At 60.5% G+C, this 18,344-nt stretch overlaps 11 protein-coding genes across 11 annotated transcripts; 6 read left to right on the plus strand and 5 right to left on the minus strand.

Moving 5' to 3' along the window:
* Window positions 1–20: 20 nt before the first annotated feature.
* On the plus strand, window positions 21–635 carry OT_ostta11g00710 (unnamed product; the record flags this gene model as incomplete). Its single annotated transcript, XM_003081829.2, has 1 exon — window positions 21–635. The coding sequence occupies one exon, from the start codon at window positions 21–23 to the stop codon at window positions 633–635; it is 615 nt and encodes a 204-aa protein (XP_003081877.2).
* Window positions 636–902: 267 nt separating this feature from the next.
* Window positions 903–2,129, plus strand: OT_ostta11g00720 (UAA transporter; the record flags this gene model as incomplete). Its single annotated transcript, XM_003081831.2, has 1 exon — window positions 903–2,129. The coding sequence occupies one exon, from the start codon at window positions 903–905 to the stop codon at window positions 2,127–2,129; it is 1,227 nt and encodes a 408-aa protein (XP_003081879.2).
* A 140-nt stretch (window positions 2,130–2,269) lies between these two features.
* Window positions 2,270–4,825, plus strand: OT_ostta11g00730 (Cullin, N-terminal; the record flags this gene model as incomplete). The annotated part of the gene is made up of 1 exon (XM_003081832.1): window positions 2,270–4,825. The coding sequence occupies one exon, from the start codon at window positions 2,270–2,272 to the stop codon at window positions 4,823–4,825; it is 2,556 nt and encodes an 851-aa protein (XP_003081880.1).
* Window positions 4,826–4,963: 138 nt separating this feature from the next.
* OT_ostta11g00740 (Protein of unknown function DUF3119) lies at window positions 4,964–5,773 on the minus strand (the record flags this gene model as incomplete). The annotated part of the gene is made up of 1 exon (XM_003081833.2): window positions 4,964–5,773. The coding sequence occupies one exon, from the start codon at window positions 5,771–5,773 to the stop codon at window positions 4,964–4,966; it is 810 nt and encodes a 269-aa protein (XP_003081881.2).
* A 152-nt stretch (window positions 5,774–5,925) lies between these two features.
* On the plus strand, window positions 5,926–7,209 carry OT_ostta11g00750 (unnamed product; the record flags this gene model as incomplete). Its single annotated transcript, XM_022982956.1, has 1 exon — window positions 5,926–7,209. The coding sequence occupies one exon, from the start codon at window positions 5,926–5,928 to the stop codon at window positions 7,207–7,209; it is 1,284 nt and encodes a 427-aa protein (XP_022839899.1).
* A 271-nt stretch (window positions 7,210–7,480) lies between these two features.
* On the plus strand, window positions 7,481–8,927 carry OT_ostta11g00760 (RNA polymerase II accessory factor, Cdc73; the record flags this gene model as incomplete). Its single annotated transcript, XM_022982957.1, has 2 exons — window positions 7,481–7,533; window positions 7,634–8,927. The coding sequence occupies 2 exons, from the start codon at window positions 7,481–7,483 to the stop codon at window positions 8,925–8,927; spliced, it is 1,347 nt and encodes a 448-aa protein (XP_022839900.1).
* Window positions 8,928–9,385: 458 nt separating this feature from the next.
* OT_ostta11g00770 (Uncharacterised domain Wax2, C-terminal) lies at window positions 9,386–11,251 on the plus strand (the record flags this gene model as incomplete). The annotated part of the gene is made up of 1 exon (XM_003081835.2): window positions 9,386–11,251. One exon carries the CDS (start codon window positions 9,386–9,388, stop codon window positions 11,249–11,251), a length of 1,866 nt encoding a protein of 621 aa, XP_003081883.2.
* Window positions 11,252–11,509: 258 nt separating this feature from the next.
* On the minus strand, window positions 11,510–12,199 carry OT_ostta11g00780 (Ribosomal protein L24; the record flags this gene model as incomplete). The annotated part of the gene is made up of 2 exons (XM_022982958.1): window positions 11,510–11,932; window positions 12,134–12,199. 2 exons carry the CDS (start codon window positions 12,197–12,199, stop codon window positions 11,510–11,512), a joined length of 489 nt encoding a protein of 162 aa, XP_022839901.1.
* Window positions 12,200–12,374: 175 nt separating this feature from the next.
* On the minus strand, window positions 12,375–13,298 carry OT_ostta11g00790 (Signal recognition particle receptor, beta subunit; the record flags this gene model as incomplete). The annotated part of the gene is made up of 1 exon (XM_003081837.1): window positions 12,375–13,298. The coding sequence occupies one exon, from the start codon at window positions 13,296–13,298 to the stop codon at window positions 12,375–12,377; it is 924 nt and encodes a 307-aa protein (XP_003081885.1).
* A 72-nt stretch (window positions 13,299–13,370) lies between these two features.
* Window positions 13,371–15,575, minus strand: OT_ostta11g00800 (Ribulose-phosphate binding barrel; the record flags this gene model as incomplete). Its single annotated transcript, XM_003081838.2, has 1 exon — window positions 13,371–15,575. The coding sequence occupies one exon, from the start codon at window positions 15,573–15,575 to the stop codon at window positions 13,371–13,373; it is 2,205 nt and encodes a 734-aa protein (XP_003081886.2).
* Window positions 15,576–15,676: 101 nt separating this feature from the next.
* On the minus strand, window positions 15,677–18,130 carry OT_ostta11g00810 (Zinc finger, TRAF-type; the record flags this gene model as incomplete). Its single annotated transcript, XM_022982959.1, has 1 exon — window positions 15,677–18,130. One exon carries the CDS (start codon window positions 18,128–18,130, stop codon window positions 15,677–15,679), a length of 2,454 nt encoding a protein of 817 aa, XP_022839902.1.
* Between the last annotated feature and the right edge of the window lie 214 nt (window positions 18,131–18,344).

Here is an 18,344-nt window from a genome sequence, read left to right on the forward strand (position 1 = left end):
GGCAGAAGTTTGGGGGGGGTATGGCGGAGGAAGGGGCGCGAGAGAAGGATGAACGCGCGCGGCGACGCGCGCGAGCCGAGCGCAGACGGGAGAAAAAGCGAGCCGAGGCGTCGGATATGATGCGGGCGATGCGAGAGGAGATCGAGCGAGAGGAGAGTGTGCGGCGGTTGATGGTGCGGGTGGATTCTGGGGAAGAGACGGAGCCGACGGATATCGCGCGCGCGGCGGCGGCGGCGTTCGAGCGGTTGGAACGGCGATACGGAAAGCTCTCGAGCTTGTTCGCCGTGCTGTCGTGGATGAACGATTTCGTGGACGACGAGGTGGACGCTGCGGTGGGGTCCGAGGAGGAGGCGCGCGCGCGAGGTGAAGAGGGTGCGGTCGCTCGAGACGGCTCGCGAGAGCCGAAGAGACGCGCGAGCGACGACGTCCCGAGCGGTCTTCTGGGATCGATCTCCAACGCCTTGCGAGAGTGGTTCTCCATAGATATCACCGAACTCGAGGATGGACGCAAAGAGGTCGTCGTGAACGCCAGCGCGGAGTTTCTCGTGCTCTTCGTCGTGTTGGTCGTCGCGAGCTCCAAATTTGGCGGTGACCTCGTCGCCGCCGTGCTCACGCCCGATCCCTTGCTCCGCTAGACGCCGTCGTGGACCACGCGATGGCATGTACAAAAATCTACCAAGTATTCACCAAAAAACGTACGGCTCGACCCTCGATCGACCTACGCGCGATGATCGCGTCGTCTCTCGTCTCGTCCCGCTCGCCCCTCGGGCTTCACTTCCGGACGCGCATCCCTCGGCGCGTCGCGACGCTCGATGTCAAAGCGCTCGGCCGACGCGTCACTGAACGCGCGCGATCGTCTCGGCGACGCCTCGGCGTCCGCGCGAGTCCTAGATTCGAAGAGAATGTCGAGCGAGAGGCAAAACGATGACGCGTCCTCGAGGACGCCGACGAGTGCGATCCTCTTTCCCGCCGTGCGGTTCGCCGCGTGCGCGCTCGGGACGATCGGTTCGCTCACCGTGTACGGGGTGCTGCAGGAGCGCGTGATGACGCTGCCGTACGCGAGAGACGGTGTCTCGAACGAGGACGCGTCCGCGACGTGGCGGAGGGTGTTGCGAGAGAGCACGCGGTTCGGCGCCTTGGAGTGGACGCGAGGGGAGGGTGCGAACGTCGGCGAGGGCGAAGGAGACGTGTTCACCACGACCATGTTCTTGGTGTTCATGAATCGGTGGATGTCGATGATCGTGGCGGGGACGCTGGCGGCGGCGCTCGGGTGGGGCGGGCGGAATCGAGCGAGCTCGAAAGATTATGCCACGGTATCCGTGAGTAATCTCTTGTCCACGCTGTGCCAGTACGAAGTATTGAAGTATCTCTCGTTTAGCGTGAGCACGCTGGCGAAGACGATGAAGGTGGTGCCGGTGATGATTTGGGGATACTTTTTAGACGGGAGGAAATTTATTTTGCGCGAGTACGTTGAGGCGTTTGTCGTTACCTTGGGATGCTTCCTCTTCGTCGTCAATCGCGGGTGGGAGAGCAAGGTGGAAAGGGAGTTTGAGATGCAGAGCGACCTCGGCGTCGAGGCGGCGCGTCAGTGGTCGATGAAAGTAGGTATATTCATCTTGCTCATGTATTTCGTTTGTGACGGCTTTACGTCGAGTTATCAGCAGACGATGTATCGACGCGATCGCGTCACAGTCACGGCGCAGGTTTTCTTCACCTCACTCTTTACGACCATGTTCAGCTTTGTGTGGATCGTATGCACGAACCAATTGACAGTGGCTCTGCGATTCGTGTACGAGCATTCGGCGATTTCCCGAGACATCTTCATCCTGAGCGTCGCCTCAACCGTGGCTCAGTTTAGCATCGCGTACACCATCAAGGCCTACTCCGCCGTCGTCCTCGCGTCACTCATGACCGCGCGACAAGTTATCAGCGTCCTCCTGAGCTGTTACCTCTTCGGCGAGCCGCTCACATTAACGCAATGGACCGCCGTCGCGCTCATCGTTTTGCCCTTCATCGGCAAGCGCGTCGCTCCGAGCGACGTTGTCCACTCCATCGACCGATCGTCCTCGCCATTCCAGCGCTCGCCCGATCGCAAAGTGTCCGATGTAGACCACCTCTTAGACGTCTAGCGAACCGCGCTCTGTAGTTTAGCACCAACATTCATAGGGTATCGCCGAGTCGTTTGACGCGACGTTCGCGTTTGAACAATCCGCTTTTCAGCTGTCGCTCCCCACACCACTCCACCGCTCGCGTTCACCTCGCGCGGCAGATGGCTGTCGACGCGTGGTGTCTCGCTCGATCACTCGCCGCGAACGATCCCTCGACGAGCGCATTGAGCGCGAAGGACGTCGACGAGGCGTTCGCGACGCTCCGTCGTTCGAATTGCTCCGACGTTCTCGAACGCGCGTTTCTCAGCGCCTTCGCCTCGGGCGTCGGCAAGGACGCGCTCGAGGCGTGGTGCAAGTCGTGTGAGGTGCCGGCGACGCTCGTACGCGCGCTGAACGACGGTGTGAGCGACGAGAGGTTGGACGCGTGGACGCGCGAGCGCGCGGCGCCGGCGACGCTGAAATTCGCCGAGATCGTCGAGAGCGAACGATGCCGCGCGCGGGCGTTCTCTTCGCGCGCGAGGAGTGAAAATGAGACGTCTGCGAGCGTGGAAGCGTTCGTGCGGGTGTTCGATGCGGAGGTGGGGGCGATGGTGTGCGCGCGCGGACCTCCGCGGCTGTCGGCGATTTTAAGCGCGTGGTATCGCGTTCAGGCGAAAGAGTACGATCGAGCGGTGCGTCGACGGTGGGGAGAGACGAGCGATGACGAGGAGAATGATTTGATGGAGACGAATATGTTGGAGCGTCAGGGCACGATCTCTATGGACATCGCGGGATGCGCGGAGGTGATGGGACTACTGTGGAGCGCCGCAACAGCGGAGATGCGCACGGCGCTCGCGAAATGTCACGAATCACTCGGACGCGTCGCGGAGAACGCAGCGGCGCGTGCGCTCGGAGGGTGCGTGCAGCAACACGTCGTCCGACGGTGTGAGGGCGCGTTCGATGCGCCGAAACTCAGGGCGACCTTGCGGTGGGTTCGCGCCGTGCCACTCGAGTTTTTCAAGACGGCGCTGAGCCTGAGTGCGAACGACGGCGCGGCGATCGATTCGTGGCGCGGTAGGCTCGAGTACGCTGTGTACGAACATCTCGGCGCGCTTCGTATTCACGAACTCTTCGACATCATCGTCGAGTACCCTGATTCTTTGCCGGCAATTACGGATTTGCGCACATGTCTGCAGAACACGATGCTGCACTCGGTGCTCGTGGACTCCTTTGTCGACGCGACGCGCTCGCGTCTACTCCATGCGGGGGCTTCAACTGTGGATATCGTACAGCAGTACATAGGGACGATCAAAACCCTGCTCGAACTCGACCCCTCGGGCGTCGTTCTTGAGCTCGTGAGCGGACCGATCAAGGAATATTTGCGTGAGCGCAAGGACACAATTCGCTGCGTAGTCACCATGTTAACCGACGACGGTGGCGGCGGCGAGGGCGACGGCGAAGGCGCGCTGTACGCAGAGCTCGGGCGCTTAGCGCGAGGCGAGAGTATGGAATTCGCCGAATCGAGCGTGCCTGCGCCGAATCCGAGCGTCGGCTTGATGGACGCGGACAACTTGGATCGCATGGATAGCATCACCGCCGAGATGGTTGCCATCGCCGCGACGATAACTGAGGACGCGCACGAGGACGACATTGTCCAGACGCAGCAGGTCTTGTCGGGATGGGATGCGTGGGAGCCCGAACCGGTGGAAACAGAGGCTGCGGCGAGTCGTGGGCGACGAAGGAAGGGCGGAGACATCATCGGTCTCTTGGTGGGCATTTACGGCTCAAAGGAACTCTTTATCAACGAATATCGCACTATGCTTGCGGAGAAGCTCTTAGCCAAGACGACGTACGATACCGATCGTGAGATGCACGCGCTGGAGTTGTTGAAGCTCCGATTCGGGGAGGGAAGTCTGCACAACTGCGAGGTGATGTTGAAGGATTTCGCGGATAGCAAGCGTACCAACGCAAACATCAAGGTGCAGCCAACGACTGGAACGCCGTCGGCGAAGGATCGACGCGCGAACGACATACTGATGCACACTCCGGTTGAAGCGACGATCGTTTCATCCATGTTCTGGCCCGCGTTCTCGACCGACGTGACGGACTTTAAGCTTCCGCAAGAGATTCAGGAACAGATGGATCTGTACGCAAAGCGATATCATCAAATCAAGGCGCCTCGAAAGATGGAATGGAGACCGGCACTGGGAATAGTGGTCATGGACGTCACGCACAACGATCGCACGTTTGAGGTGAGCGTCAATCCGCTGCAGGCGACGATTCTTCACCACTTTCAGCGCGCGGAAAGTTGGCGCGCGAGCGATTTGGCCCACGAAGTTGGCGTGAGCGTAGACGCTCTGAGAAGGCGAATAGCCGTGTGGATAAATCACGGCGTGCTTATCGAGCGAAATGACGGACAAGGTGTCGTGTACGCGCTCACCGAACTAACGGACGAGGTTGACGCGATGGACGGCGTGCATAACGACGACGAGCACATCAGTGGTGTCGTCACGGCGGAAGAAAGCGCGGCGGCGGGTATGATGGTGTACGAACAATACGTCATGGGGATGCTCACTAACTTCCCAAGTCTCTCGCTGGATCGTATCCACAACATGCTGAAAATGTTCGTCGTCGACCCGGTGTACGATAAGTCCATCGAGGATCTGGAGCAGTTTTTGCTCGGACTCGTCGCTCAGGACAAGCTCAGCGCGGATGGTACATCCTTCTCGAAAAAATAGTCAACAAAGCTCCCAGTCGGTCGCGTTCTCCGCTCGTACTTAGCCCGTGTGATGAGAGTGTCACTGAATAGATTACAACAAAGGTCGACAGCGTGACCTTACGTATTCGTGTCTCGTTGATATATTTTATTGCGCGTATTAGTTCTTGTCGAGATACGGAATCCCCTTGAGTTCCTTCACCTTTTGGCGCTGCTCGTCCGTGAGGTTCTCCTTGATCTGTCTCCCGATGGACGTTTGCTCGAGCGCCAAATCCAAGCTCCACTCACTCGGAGACGGCTTCTCGTTCACGCTCTTCGGGAACCGATCGAGCATGACCTTGTACAGCAACTCGCCATCCATGATGATCGGGAAAAAGTGTGGCTGTCCATCGCTCTTCGTCTGCGTCTCCCTGAAGTACACGAGACATGGAAATCCGGGCCACCAGAACTCCCAGTTCGTGATACTGTCGTACGCCCAGCGGTTCTCACCCCCGCCTTGGAGCTTATTATCGCCGCTCGTCGCCACGTCGACGTTCGCCGCCGTCTCGTCGCTCGCCCCGGGCTCGATGAACACCACCTCAATCGCCTCTCGGGTGAATCGAAAGCGCACGCGCGACGCTTGGAACGACAAAAACCCACCCAAGACGCCGTGAATCACAGACTGCGTCCACAGGTGCAACGCCGGTCCCGTGAGCGCCGCCACGGCGAGCAGAATTCCCCCGACGCGGTAATCCCCAGGGACCACCACCACGTCATCGTCCACGCTCGACGCCCGCGGCGTCACCGTGGACGTCCGCGTCGACGCCACCGCCGCACCCGCGCGCGTGGGCGCGGACGGGACGAACGTGCGCGCGCGCGACGTCTCCCACGCCCGCCCGCGCGAACGCGCCGCGCCGCGCGCGGGGCGTTCGCCCGCTCGCGCGCGCGCGGGCGCGACCGAGATCGCGCGCGCGATCGCCCGCGTCGCCATCGCCCGTCCGTTCGTCGTCGCCGTCGCGCGGTGCGGGACGATCGCGCGCGGATCGTCATCGCGCGTCGTCGTCGATGGCGTATCCACACCCGCGTGTGCGAGCACCACGAACGCGCTCGACCGCCGCGCCGCGCCCCGCACGCCCACGCGCGATGTCGCGCGGGCGCGTCATGGCCCGACTCGCCCTCGACGCGATCGACGCCAACGTCGGCGCGCGCGCGGGCGCGGCGTCGGCGTCGGAGAAGGATGGGGATGGTGCGAATTTGAATTCAAAACGACGCCAGGCGAACGATTCGAACGTGTCGTCGACGAAGCGGACGAAGGGCGAGGCGGACGCGAGCGACGGAGCGGCGTCGAGGGAGAACGCGCGTGATGCAGCGTCGCGCGCGCGGGCGTCGGCGTCGGCGTCGGAGGGAGGGCGAGCGGGGACGATGACGGATGGACGGGCGCTTCCGATGAAATTCAGACGGGCGCTCGACGCGTGCGAGTCGACGTTGTTCGTCGCGCGATTTATGCGCGCGAGAGGGATCCTGGCGAACGCAGATGCGGTGTGTGCGAACGTTGAGCGGGCGACTGGGTCTAGGTGCACGCTTGAGACGCTGCGGTTGGTTGCGGCGTTGAGCGGCGGCGGCGTGCGGTTGCGAGCGAGAGGGTCGAGGACGGACGCGAGGCGGGTGCGCGTGGAGGTGGATTTCGGCGACGGTGATGAAGCGAATGGTGATGTGACGGGGCTAGCGGCGATGAAAGCGCGCGTCGAAGAGATTCGCGTTCGGATGATCGAGACGGTGGCAAAAGTGCACGGTTCGGACGCGAGCGGAGCGACGATGGAGACGTGGCGAGACGATTTCGATCTCGAGAGCGTCGAACTTCCGGAGTTGGCGGAGATCGAGCTCGAGGATGAGGAAGAGCAACGCAGAGTGGAGCCGAGACTTTTGTCGTCGTCGAGCGCACCCATCTTGGGTGAGTCAAAGGAGCGCGTGAGTGAGGGCGAGCTCATTCGAACGATGTCGGATTTGGGTCCTGAGTGTAAGGGACTTTCTAAGAGCGCGATCCAGGCCGTACTCGAGCGTCAGGCCGTGGTGGACGCGTACAACTCCCCAGTCGCCGTCGCCGATCGCGAGCGCCGCAGATTGTACGGTCGACTGCCGCAAGTCTTTGATGCGGTGCGTTCAACGTTCGCCGCCGGGAAGCGCCGTGTCATGGAGCTTAATCTCCTCCTCGACGAGCTTGCTCGCACGAACGCGCGGGCACCGGTGTCGAACGATGAGTTGATCGATTCTATACGCATTCTCACGCGAACGTGCCCAGAATGGTGCGCCATCGCGCCATCACGAAGTGGCGACGAGGAACTCTTCCGCATCGTCAATCGAGACCCCGGAGTGGCGCGAGACGCCCGCGCGCGCGTCTCCGCGCTCTGCCGAGACGCCGCAAAGTAACGCGAGCATATATGTACATTTTAATTCGACGCTGATTATTCCACGAACTCCATCGTGTCCCTTCAAAAGCTTCGTTGCTCGACCCCGCTCTCGAGCGACGCTTCGTCATACCCTAAGGCTGTGGCCCACCCGCTCAGATCTTCACACGCCCGCGCCCATCGTCGAGCGCTCGCGTCGCGATTCGTCGCCGTCGACGACACCGCCCGTGAACGAACTCTGACCAAGCGTCAACGCGCTAGAACGGGCGTGATCATCGCGTAAAGCGGTCGAAATGGACGCGTTGCGGCTGATTCGAGATCACGTCGTAAACGGACACATCTCCGCGTGCGTGCTCGATCGCAGCGAACGTGAACGGGCTCGAACGACGCGTATTCATATGTAACGTGTTGTGACTGAGCGACTGACGAGATTTAACCGCGCGAAGATCGACGCACGACGCGAATGAGATCCATCTCAGGGAAGCAGACGTCCCGCTGAGGCGAAGCGCGGAGACAAATTACCGATCCAAGGTCGGGAATAAGCTGTTAAAGGTCGAGCAGATATGGTACTTCATCAAGCACCATGTGCAGAACCCGTCGATGGCGCACACGGCGTATATGAAGGCGGCGATCGCGGATGGGTTCGCGACGCTGTCCATGCTTGACAGGAACGATTTGATCGACTATCTCACGGGGAAGAAAGCGACGAGCGAGCGGATAGACGTCACGGCGGTGCTCGTGGACGATGAGGCGGGTATAGACGCTGGGAAGCGGGCGAGGGAGGACGAGGATGAGGACGGGGTCCCGCGCGAGCGCGTGTTGAGAGATAGGAACTCTGTCTTGCGAGCGCCAAAGGACATGACGAGCGTCTTGGCCTTCTTCAAGGCGCCGGAGGAAGAGATGGAGCGCCTGCAGGAAGAGAAACAGCAGGCGGAAGACTTAGCAAAAGGGGTGAAAAATCAGAGGTACCGCGACGTGAAGGAGCAGGTGTTTTGGAGAGAGCACGTCGGGAGCGATTTTGATTTCATGAACTTGGACACGAACGCCTCCTTCTTGAGCGGTCCTAATCCGGGCGTGGCGAACGGGATCGACGTCCCATCGGAGCGACGTACGGCGCCTGCGGCGCAACCATCCGCACCGAGCGGTCCTTCCTCGGTATCGGCGCGCAAGCCGAGCGCGATGCCAGCCAAGGCGCCTGTGAAGAAGAAGACGTCTGGCATCCCGGGCGGCATCCCGATCATCATCGTGCCGGCTGGGTTCAACCAAAAGGTCGTGTTAAACATGTTCAACGCCAAGGAATTCTTACAAAACGGAAAATTCACCCCCTGGGACGTCGTGCAAAAGTCCGGAGCGAAGAAATCGAGCTCGGTGTACATCTCGCGCACGTACAAGCGCGACGGATCCAAGATCAAGTACGAGGTCACCGAAAAGGCCCCGCACAAGCGATCGGAAGACTGGGCGCGAGTCGCAGCCTGCTTCGTTCTCGGAGCCAAGTGGCAATTCAAAGACTGGCCCTTCCGCGGCGTCGAGGACGGTGATCTCGTCGAGACATTTTCGAAGATTCGTGGCTTTCACGCCCGATTCGACGGCGACCCGGAGATCGACGTCGTCAAGACCTGGAACGTCAAAACCATCACCGTGAGTCGAACCCAGCGTCACGGCGACCGAGCCGCTTTCGAGTTCTTCTGGGACGAGCTCGACAAGCACCTAGCCCTTCGCTCGAGCGCGCTCAAGTATTAGAAAGTACGTGTAACGACCACGCGGCGTCTCGCCTCAACCGCACTCCCGGGTTTTTCCACGAAAAACGATGACGTCGCTCTCGCCCCACGACGTCGCCGCCGCACACGTCGACGGCGACGTCGCCACGCGGTGCATCGAGGCACCGTTCGGCGCGTCGTATTTATTCCAACCGAAGAACCGTCGCTTCACAGCGCGCGGGACCTCAGCGAGCGAGCGTTGAAGCGATCGCATCGAGCGCGGCGGCGGGACCAGAGAGTGGCGTTCGTCGACGTTTGCGTCGTGCTCGACGCGCTTGTGGGCGCTCGAGGGAGTTGAAGGACGCGCGAGGGCTGTTCGAGGACTCAACTGAAGCCGATCGTTGACGCGCGCGCGGCGTTGGGGCGAAACGGGGCGTGTAGCGGGTGTGAGGGCGTCGAGGGATCGATCGAAAAGCGAGAAAGCAGAGGCTGTGCGCGAAGATGGCGACGCGCCCGGGGGTGTGGTACGATTTCCCGTGGGCGAACGTCGGCGCTTTGAAGTACGCGGTGTTCGCGCCGTTTGTACTTGCCGTCGCGTTGGGGAAAGATGACGCGGATTCGTTCTGTTGGCACTTGTTGGCAATCGCGGCGGCGCGATACGTAAACGCGCAGCTTTGGATAAGCCTCTCGAGAGTACACGCGTGGACGAGGAACACGCGGATACAGGCGAAGGGAATAGACTTCAAGCAGGTCGATCGCGAAGACCACTGGGATGATTACATATTGCTTCAAACTCTGGTCATCGCGGCGGTACACTGGATGCCGGGTTTGGGGTTCAAGGATTTTCCGCTCTACTCTGGTAAGTCATTCGCGCAGCTCGCGCTCTTGCACGCGGGGCCGACGGAGTTCATCTATTACTGGCTCCATCGCGCGCTCCATCACCACAAGCTGTACAGCGCTTACCACTCGCATCATCATGCGAGTTTCGTTACGGAGCCCATCACTGGTAGCGTTCACCCGTTCATGGAACACTTGATGTACACGGCGAACTTTGCGATTCCGCTGCTCGGCACGTGGGCGCTCGGCGGCGGCGACATCGCAATGTTCTACACGTATCTGATCGGCTTCGATATCCTGAACGCTATCGGGCACTGCAACTTTGAGTTTGTCCCGAGATGGTTCATGCGCTTGCCGGGGATGAAGTACCTCATCTACACCCCAAGCTACCACTCGCTGCATCACTCCCGCGTGCATACCAACTTTTGCCTCTTCATGCCGCTGTACGACTACGTCTACGGCACGGCTGACGTTACAAGCGACGAGCTGTATGAGAAGGCTATCACGGGGAACGCGGTACCAGTCAAAGCGCCGGAGGTGGTGTTCATGGCGCACGGAACCGAGTTATTGAGCGTGTTTCACCTACCCTTCGTTCTTCGAAGCTTCTCATCCCGACCGTTCGTGTCGGAGTGGTGGCTGAAGCCGTTTTGGCCGCTTTGTGTTCCGTTCGTCCTGTTATTACGCGTTTTCGGCAAGTCATTCGTTGCTGATCGACACAGGCTGAAGACACTGAACTGCGAGACGTGGGTGACGCCGGCGTGGGGGTTTCAATTCTTCATGAAGAGTGAGTTCAATCACATCAACAAGAAGATAGAGGAAGCGATTTTGGATGCCGACAAATCGGGCGTTCAAGTCGTGGGTTTGGGGGCGCTGAATAAGAATGAGGCGCTGAACGGTGGCGGTGCGCTATTCGTAAACAAGCACGGGAAGTCCCTGAAGACCAGGGTCGTGCACGGGAACACCCTCACTGCGGCGGCAATTTTGCAGAAGATTCCGAACGACTGCAAGGAAATTTTCCTCACCGGGGCGACTTCCAAGCTCGGGCGAGCCATTGCGCTTTACTGCGCGGAGCGAGGGGTGCGGGTGGTGATGTACACGACGAGCGAAGAAAGATTCGAGATGATTCGCGCAGAAGCGCCCAAGAAGGATCAGCACCTCTTTGTTCAGTCGACGAGCCTGACTGACGGCGCGAACATCAAGGACTGGGTCATCGGCAAGCACTGCAGCATGAAGGATCAAAAGAGTGCACCACGTGGCGCGACGTTCCATCAGTTTGTCGTGCCACCGATCCCAGAGAGCCGCAAGGATTGCGTGTACACCGATCTCCCCGCTTTTAAGCTTCCCAGGGAGTCGAAAGACTTCCGTTCGTGTGAGATGACCATGCCGCGCGGTCATGTTCACGCGTGCCATGCCGGGGCCTTGGTGCACGCTCTCGAGGGGTGGGACCACCACGAGGTAGGTGCTATCGACCATACGCGCATAGATTTAACTTGGGAGGCGGCGCTGAAACATGGTTTTTCGCTCGCGTAAGTCAAGAAGCTCGTCAGGAGGCGGTCTCTTTATTCTTTTCTCTTCGCCGACGTGGCTACACCACTGTCGGCGTTTGTACCCTTACTTTCCGGGTCGTAGCCCTGCATTGAAACAGTCGCAAAAGAACCTTGTCGATCACCGTCTCTGTCGCGCGCGTGCATCCGTTCGCGACACCAAAGAATGAATCGATCCATTGATTAAAAACACATGTCTCTCCTACCGGTACCTAAAGCGTGCGCCTCTTACCATCGCGCAAGTCTAGTTCGCCAAAACCTCACCCGTCTTGACCAACTTGCGAACCTTCTTCCCGTCGACAACCGCCGTGCCGACGCGCGACCGCACCTTTTGCGCCTCGCTGTAGTGCTGAACGTTGCTGTGGTGCACCGGGAACTCACGCTGAATGATGGAACCGGTTTCGCCCTCGCCTCGGGGCTTGATGTGCTTTGTCTTCACGTTGACATCCTTGCACAACACCTCGCCAGTCTTCGTGAACACCTCAACGACCTCCGTCACCTTACCCTTGTCCGCGCCGGAGATCACAAGCACCTTATCACCCGTCTTCACGTGCATAGGGATGCGCACGGGGAGGCCTCGCGGCGTGAGCGCCTGCTTCTCCCACTTCTTCTTGGCCACGATTTCGAGCGTCGTGCGGCGTCCTCGGGACGTCACCGAGCTCGACTTCTGCGCGTAGCGGAACGTAGGACAATCGTCAGTAATCTTATTCTCACGCATGTCGCGTCTTCACGTCCACGCCAGCGTCGCCGCGTACGCGTTCGCGTCATCATTCCTCGCGGCGGCGAAACCTAGGGCTTTAATTCGCGCGTGCGAATAAATCGCCCTCGTCGCCGCGACGCGACGCACGAGCGTCATCGAGATGCGTACCTGCTGGCCGAGCGCGTTCGTCGCGAACGCGGAGTTACGGGCGGTGAGGGTGGACGTCGCGTACATGGTCGTCGAGCGTCGAGCAATGTCGATGACGTCGTTGAGTCAGGCCTGAGGGTTTAAGGGGGGGCGGGGCCCACCTGCGAGGTGTAGAACGGACGGATTATATGTTGCGTGTCGGCGGTTGAAGCGTCGATTCAGGCAACAACGATGGCTAGACGAGACTAGAGATTGTAATACACTAGTGTCGGAGACGAACGATGAAATCGCGGAGCGGTTCGACTTGGTTTTTCACGGCAGAGAGGCGGTCGAACGTCGTTGGAGGACACGCCGTGGCGCGAGCGAAGGCGTCGAACGTGAACGCCTCGCCGGGTCTTTGGCCGAGCGTTCGATACTTGTCACGTTTTTTCTGCGCCGCAGCGTTCGCCCGACGCTGCTTGGAGTTGATAGCCATGCTCGGGAGCTCTCCCTCGGCGGCGCGTCGCACGGCTTCGATTTCTCGCTCGAGGCGCTTCCGGATGAAATCAGGCGGATGCGCCGTGAGCTTCTCGCCCTTGTTACACGCCAGCATGAGCGGTAAACGCCGTCGCTGAAAATTCTCGTCGCTCAAGATTGAGAACAGAAACTGCGCCACCTCCTTCCGTTCGTTCGCCACCGTCACGCTGTCCACGACGAACACCACTGCCTTCGCTTGCTTCAACCACAGCATCGCCTCTCGTCGAAGCTTTGGATGTCCCGGGACGTCGATGACCCGCACTTTCCGTTTCGTGACCTCCCTTCCGCGCGCGTCCTTCCCCTTGACGTCCTCCGTGAGCTCGTTTATCTCCACGCTCGTGCACGTGCCAAACTTTTGCTCGCCGTACGCCAACGACTGCCACGCACACGTCTTCCCGCTCCCTTTCGGACCCATGAGCACTATGGCGTCCGCGCGCGAGGACGTGGACAACCTTAACGCGCTCGCCGTGCGTCCGAGCGCGCGCGTGAGCGTCAGGGCGATCGCGACGCTGAAGAGCGTGCAAATAATCACGACGACTAAAGCGACGTCATCGAGACGCTCGAGCGGCACCGGAAGCGCGAGCTCTCGGATCTTGGCCTTGGCTAAGGCCACCGAGGCGCTGTGCGCCTCTAACAGGGCGGTACCCGCGGCCTGGACGTCAAAGGGCATGGCAAGAAATGCGGTAGTGGTAACGCGCGCCGAGCTCAAGTTACAATGTCGAGGGCTAGGGATTCGGGGTGTCTAGTGGGCGTTTTCGATTGCCGATCTGAGTAGGGAGATGACGTGGGCGGGGTCGGGGGCGGAGAAGATGGCGGATCCGGCGACGAGAACGTTGGCGCCGGCAGCGGCGCACTCGACCGCCGTCGTCGGGTTCACGCCGCCATCCATCTGGATGTCGATATCGGGGAAGCGCGAGCGAAGGGAACGGACTTTGTCGAGCACGCTAGGTTTGAACTTTTGTCCGCCAAATCCGGGCTCGACAGAGAGGCAGAGAACCATGTCCACCAGGCCCGCTTCGCAGAGGTCGTACACGCCGCTCGATTCGCACGATGTGGATGGCTTGCACGCGACGGCGACGCGCATTCCCAGCGAGCGAATCGTCCTGCACAGCTCCGCCGCACGTTCGCCGTTGACGACTTCGATGTGAAACGTCACGCTGGATGCCCCAGCCTTGGCGAGCGCGGGCACAAGCGTGGCAGGATTATTCACACTGAGATGGCAATCAAAGAATACGTCTCTGGGACCGACTCTCCTCGACAAATCCGCAACGACTGGAGGTCCAATGGTAAGATTTGGAACAAAGTGACCGTCCATGATGTCCACATGCAACCAATCCGCGCCCTCGTCGAGCATGCGGTTGACCTCAGACGCCAACGCTCCTTGGTCGGCGGCAAGCAGCGACGGGCACACTATCGCTCGCCTCTTCGTCGTCCGTTCGGGCGCTCGCTTGCAACCCAAGACATCACGCAGGGATGGGTACATGCGTAAATACGCCGGGTAGACATAACGCGAGTACGCGGCGTGCGCTTCGACGTTTGGCATAATAACTCGAGACTTGCGCACCATGGCGTTCACGGCGTCACGAATACTCTTGAAGGCACCGGCGCCGACGGCGGCAAGGATGGCACATCCGAGCGCAGGGGCATCGGTGCACTCCGTCACCACGTGCGGAAGCCCGGTAACGTCGGCACCGATTTGTAACCACAGTTCCGAGCGCGTTGTACCTCCGGCGATGACAACTTCCTTCGGCGCGTACCCTCCGCGCTCCATCGTCTCGAATATCAGTCGTGTGCCGCAACACACGCTCTCGAGGATGGCTCTGTACACGTGTGCTCGCGAGTGCTTCAAAGTGAGCCCAGATATGGCTCCACGACTGAGCGGATCGACGTGTGGTGTTCTGTTGCCCTGGAAGTGATCGAGCACTGTCACTCCCTCACATCCAGGCGGAAGAGCGCTCGCCTCGCGATTCATTTCGTCATAAAACTCATCGCCTCCACCACACAAGTCCTTGAACCACCGGACGACCGAGCCCGTGCTTGTCTGTCCGCCTTCGACGACGAACGGCGCGCTCTCCACGAGCGCAGCTCTGTACGTTCCAAAAATTCCCGCCGCATGGAATTCCTCATCCGTCACCCCTAAGTGCAGGTGTGAACTCCCGGTGATGAGCGCCATTTGTCCAGGCTCGATCACCCCCAAACCCACCATGCCCACGAACGCGTCAGCCCCTCCCTGAATCACCGGAGTTCCCTCGAGCAACCCGCAGTTTGCTGCGGCAACGGGCGTCAATCCCCCGATCACGCTCCCCATGTCCAAGATCTCTCTCGGCCACTTCAACAATAACTCACTCATCTCAAGTTTCTCCAACATTGTCCTGGGCGGTTCACCGGCGTCGAAGTGCCATCGAACACCGACGTTATTCCTCGACCCGCAAAACCGCCCAGTGAGTTTCAGGTTGATGAAGTCTTGATACTCACAAATCATTGAAGCGCCGTCGTATACCTCCCGTCGATTTTTCTTCATCCACAACGCCTTTGGTATCATCCACTCCGCGCTCACGGGCCCGCGTCCGTCGCAATTCACCCGCAAAGCGTCGTCGCTCGTCGCCAAGACTTCTCGCGTCTCTTCGCTCGCTCGGACATCCATCCACAACACGCACGGCATCAGCGCCTCCCCGTTCGCATCGAGGGCAACGACAGAGCAACACGTCGTATCTACGCACATCCCCAGCACGTCCGACGCGTCCACGTTCGCGCTCGCTAAGGCATCGCGCACCGCGAGCCCGAGTCCATCGATCCAATCTTTTGGATTCTGTTCGGCTCGTCCCGGTTCGGGGAACGTCGTCGCGTACGATCGCTCGCTGAACCCCAGGGGGGTGCCGTTGAGGTCGAAGACGCCGGCGCGCACGCCTCCGGTGCCGCCGTCGACACCGACGACGACGGGTGGCATGACGGCGGCGCGCGAGCGAGTGCGGTTCCGAGCGTGAAGGCGCCTTTGGCGATGGTCGGTGCGTCGTTTACATGTACACTCAGGGCGATGACGAGGGTGGGTTAGTCATCATCGAATTCGATCCAGGGTGGACGCGGAGGCGCGGCGGGCGGAGCGGAGGTCTTCGATCGACTCCCCGACGCGAGTGAACGCGCGGCGCCGAAGACGTCATCGCCGCCGGCGTGGCGGGTCGCCTGGATCGGAGCCTCCGCCTCGCTTGGATTCGTCGAAGCGGGCGGTGAGATCAAACCATCGGACCCGTCCGTGCTCGCGATAAAACTCGGCGGCGGAGGCGCGTGCATGCCGTCCCAGTCGTCGGTTGCGCCGGCGATGTTGACGCCGGCGTGGCGGGTCGCCTGGATCGGAGCCTCCGCCTCGCTTGGATTCGTCGAAGCCGGCGGTGAGATCAAACCATCGGACCCGTCCGTGCTCGCGATAAAACTCGGCGGCGGAGGCGCGTGCATGCCGTCCCAGTCGTCGGTTGCGCGCGACGCCGCCATCGTCGCGCTTCCAAGTCGGCGAATAGATTTCTCCGACGTTGTTTCACTCGCCGAGGCCGTACCGCTCGATTTGAAACGTCTTCTTGCCTTTGAAGGTGATGGCGAACTTCTTGAACGAGTGACCGCCGATGCTAACGGAGTCAATGGAGGCCGCCAAGATTCGTTTGACGCTCTCCAAAGCGCTTCGAGTTCGTTCTGTTTCTCGGCGAGAGCCAACAAATCTAAGTTCATCGTCCTGCTCAACTCGCGTATTTCCGAGGAGAGTGTGTCCACGCGCGAGATCGCGTCTACGATGCCGTCACTTTCTTGCGTCGCGAGAACGGACTCGACCTCGCGTCTGCAGCGCTCAGCGATTTCTTCATCCCTCGACTGTGCGTTCTGTATATCGTTTTCCCACTGCCTCTCACTAGCTTCAATCGCGACCGTGAGCTTTGCTAGCTGAGTGGTGCACTTCGTGAACTCTGCCTTAGATGCCGCTATGAGTACATTCGCTTGCTCTATCGTGATGGCCGAGTCGAGCTTGGCGAGGTGTGCGTCCGCATCAACTGCGGCGTCGCGCTCCGCCTTCAACTTGTCAATCTCTTCATTCAAGGCCTCGACGTGTTCTTCGTACGCTCTCTTGTTCGCCTCAAGATGCGCCTGTAAGGTTTCTATCTGTTCTATGGCCCTAGACTCTACGAATTTCACGCGCTCCGCCGCTTTACTGGTTAAATTTGAATAGTCTTCGCCAAATTTCGTCAGCGCCTTCTCCATGCGCTCGATTATTTTCGCTTGCTTCAGACCCTTCGATCGCTCGTCATCGAGAGACTTAACGACTAGACGTAAATGTCTTGGCGCCGACTCGCGCTCGTGCTGGCGCAGTTCTTCGCGCGTCCCTTGTTCTCGACAACCGAAAGACGCGTACGCGCAACTCGTCGCAGAGCCAGCGCAAAAGTGCTCTGTGTGCGCCTTAAAAGCCGCCTCTCGTACCATGGCGCGGCACCTGGGACATCGTTGGCGAGCGTCTCCACATTTCATTGCGTGCACCGAAGCGTTTATCGCGTTTATAACGAGATTGCAGCTTGGACAGCACCACGGACGGAAATCGCACTCGTGTCTATGCGCCTCAATGAGTGCTCTTTCGCACCCGTGCATACATCCGGCGCCGTGCTCGCGCTCGAGATCGATAAATTCGCACTTAACATACTCGCGTTCGCAAGACGCGCGATGCGTGGCTAAATCTCCTCGCTCGCCCTCCCACTCGCATGCGTTCGGACACGATACGCGCGCCTTCGGACACGTGCGTACGTGTTGCTCGCGCTTGCAATGCGGAACCATCTCCTCGCACCCAACCACGTCACATTTCTCTGCACGCCACTCACACGTCGCCGCGTGCGCCGCGTACGCGAACTTGGTCGTCATATATCCACAATAATCCCTCCCCGCGCGAGAGTCGTCTCGCGCCGTCGCCTCGTGTCTCGTCGCGTGCGGGTACCAACACCGTCTCTGCCTGAACCCACACTCGCGATCGTGTACGTCTCGCATACGTAATCTAATCCCATTCTCTCCACATCCGTCCGCCTTCCACGTCCACTCGCTCTCGCCGTTCGCGTTCCTCCTGAGCGTCAGCGCCCGTCTGCACAAAACCGCCAACGCCTGTATCCCATCCTCCACCTCCGCGTTCTCCGTCGCACCAACCTCCAACCCTCGCGGGACGCACTTCAAACAGTACGTCTCTCCATCGCTCGCGACGACCGGATCGTCGTACACGTCTCGACACGTCCCGCACACGTACGACGCGTGCGGAAAACCGACGAACACCGCGGGCGCTTGGTCGAGCCCCGTCTTCCCCTCCTCCTCCGCGCACACATCGCTCGACGACGACGACGCGTCGTCCACGCGCTCTCCCTCCGTTCGCTCGTCCTCGACCGACGCCCGCGCGCGCGCGCGCGCGGTCCAGGATTTCGTTCGGTTGGGCGAGAGCCAAAAGTCCGTCCCGTTCCCACGCCCGTCGCGCAGACGGCGAAGACCGGGCATGGCGTCGCGCCCGCGCCCGTGGACGCGCCCGTCGAGCGCCCCGGCGCGCGCCGCGGACGCCGACGCGCGCGTCGACGCCCGCGGGGCGGTCGCGATGTGTCACGTATGCCAGTCCACGTATTGAAGGGCGTACACGTCGATGGAAAACGACCGCGGCGCACCTCGGCGCCGGGGCCGCACTCCGCGACGCCCCGCGCGCGGTCGCCTCGCGCGC

Source organism: Ostreococcus tauri, assembly GCF_000214015.3.
Source record: "Ostreococcus tauri WGS project CAID00000000 data, contig chromosome 11, whole genome shotgun sequence".
Taxonomy (NCBI): domain Eukaryota; kingdom Viridiplantae; phylum Chlorophyta; class Mamiellophyceae; order Mamiellales; family Bathycoccaceae; genus Ostreococcus; species Ostreococcus tauri.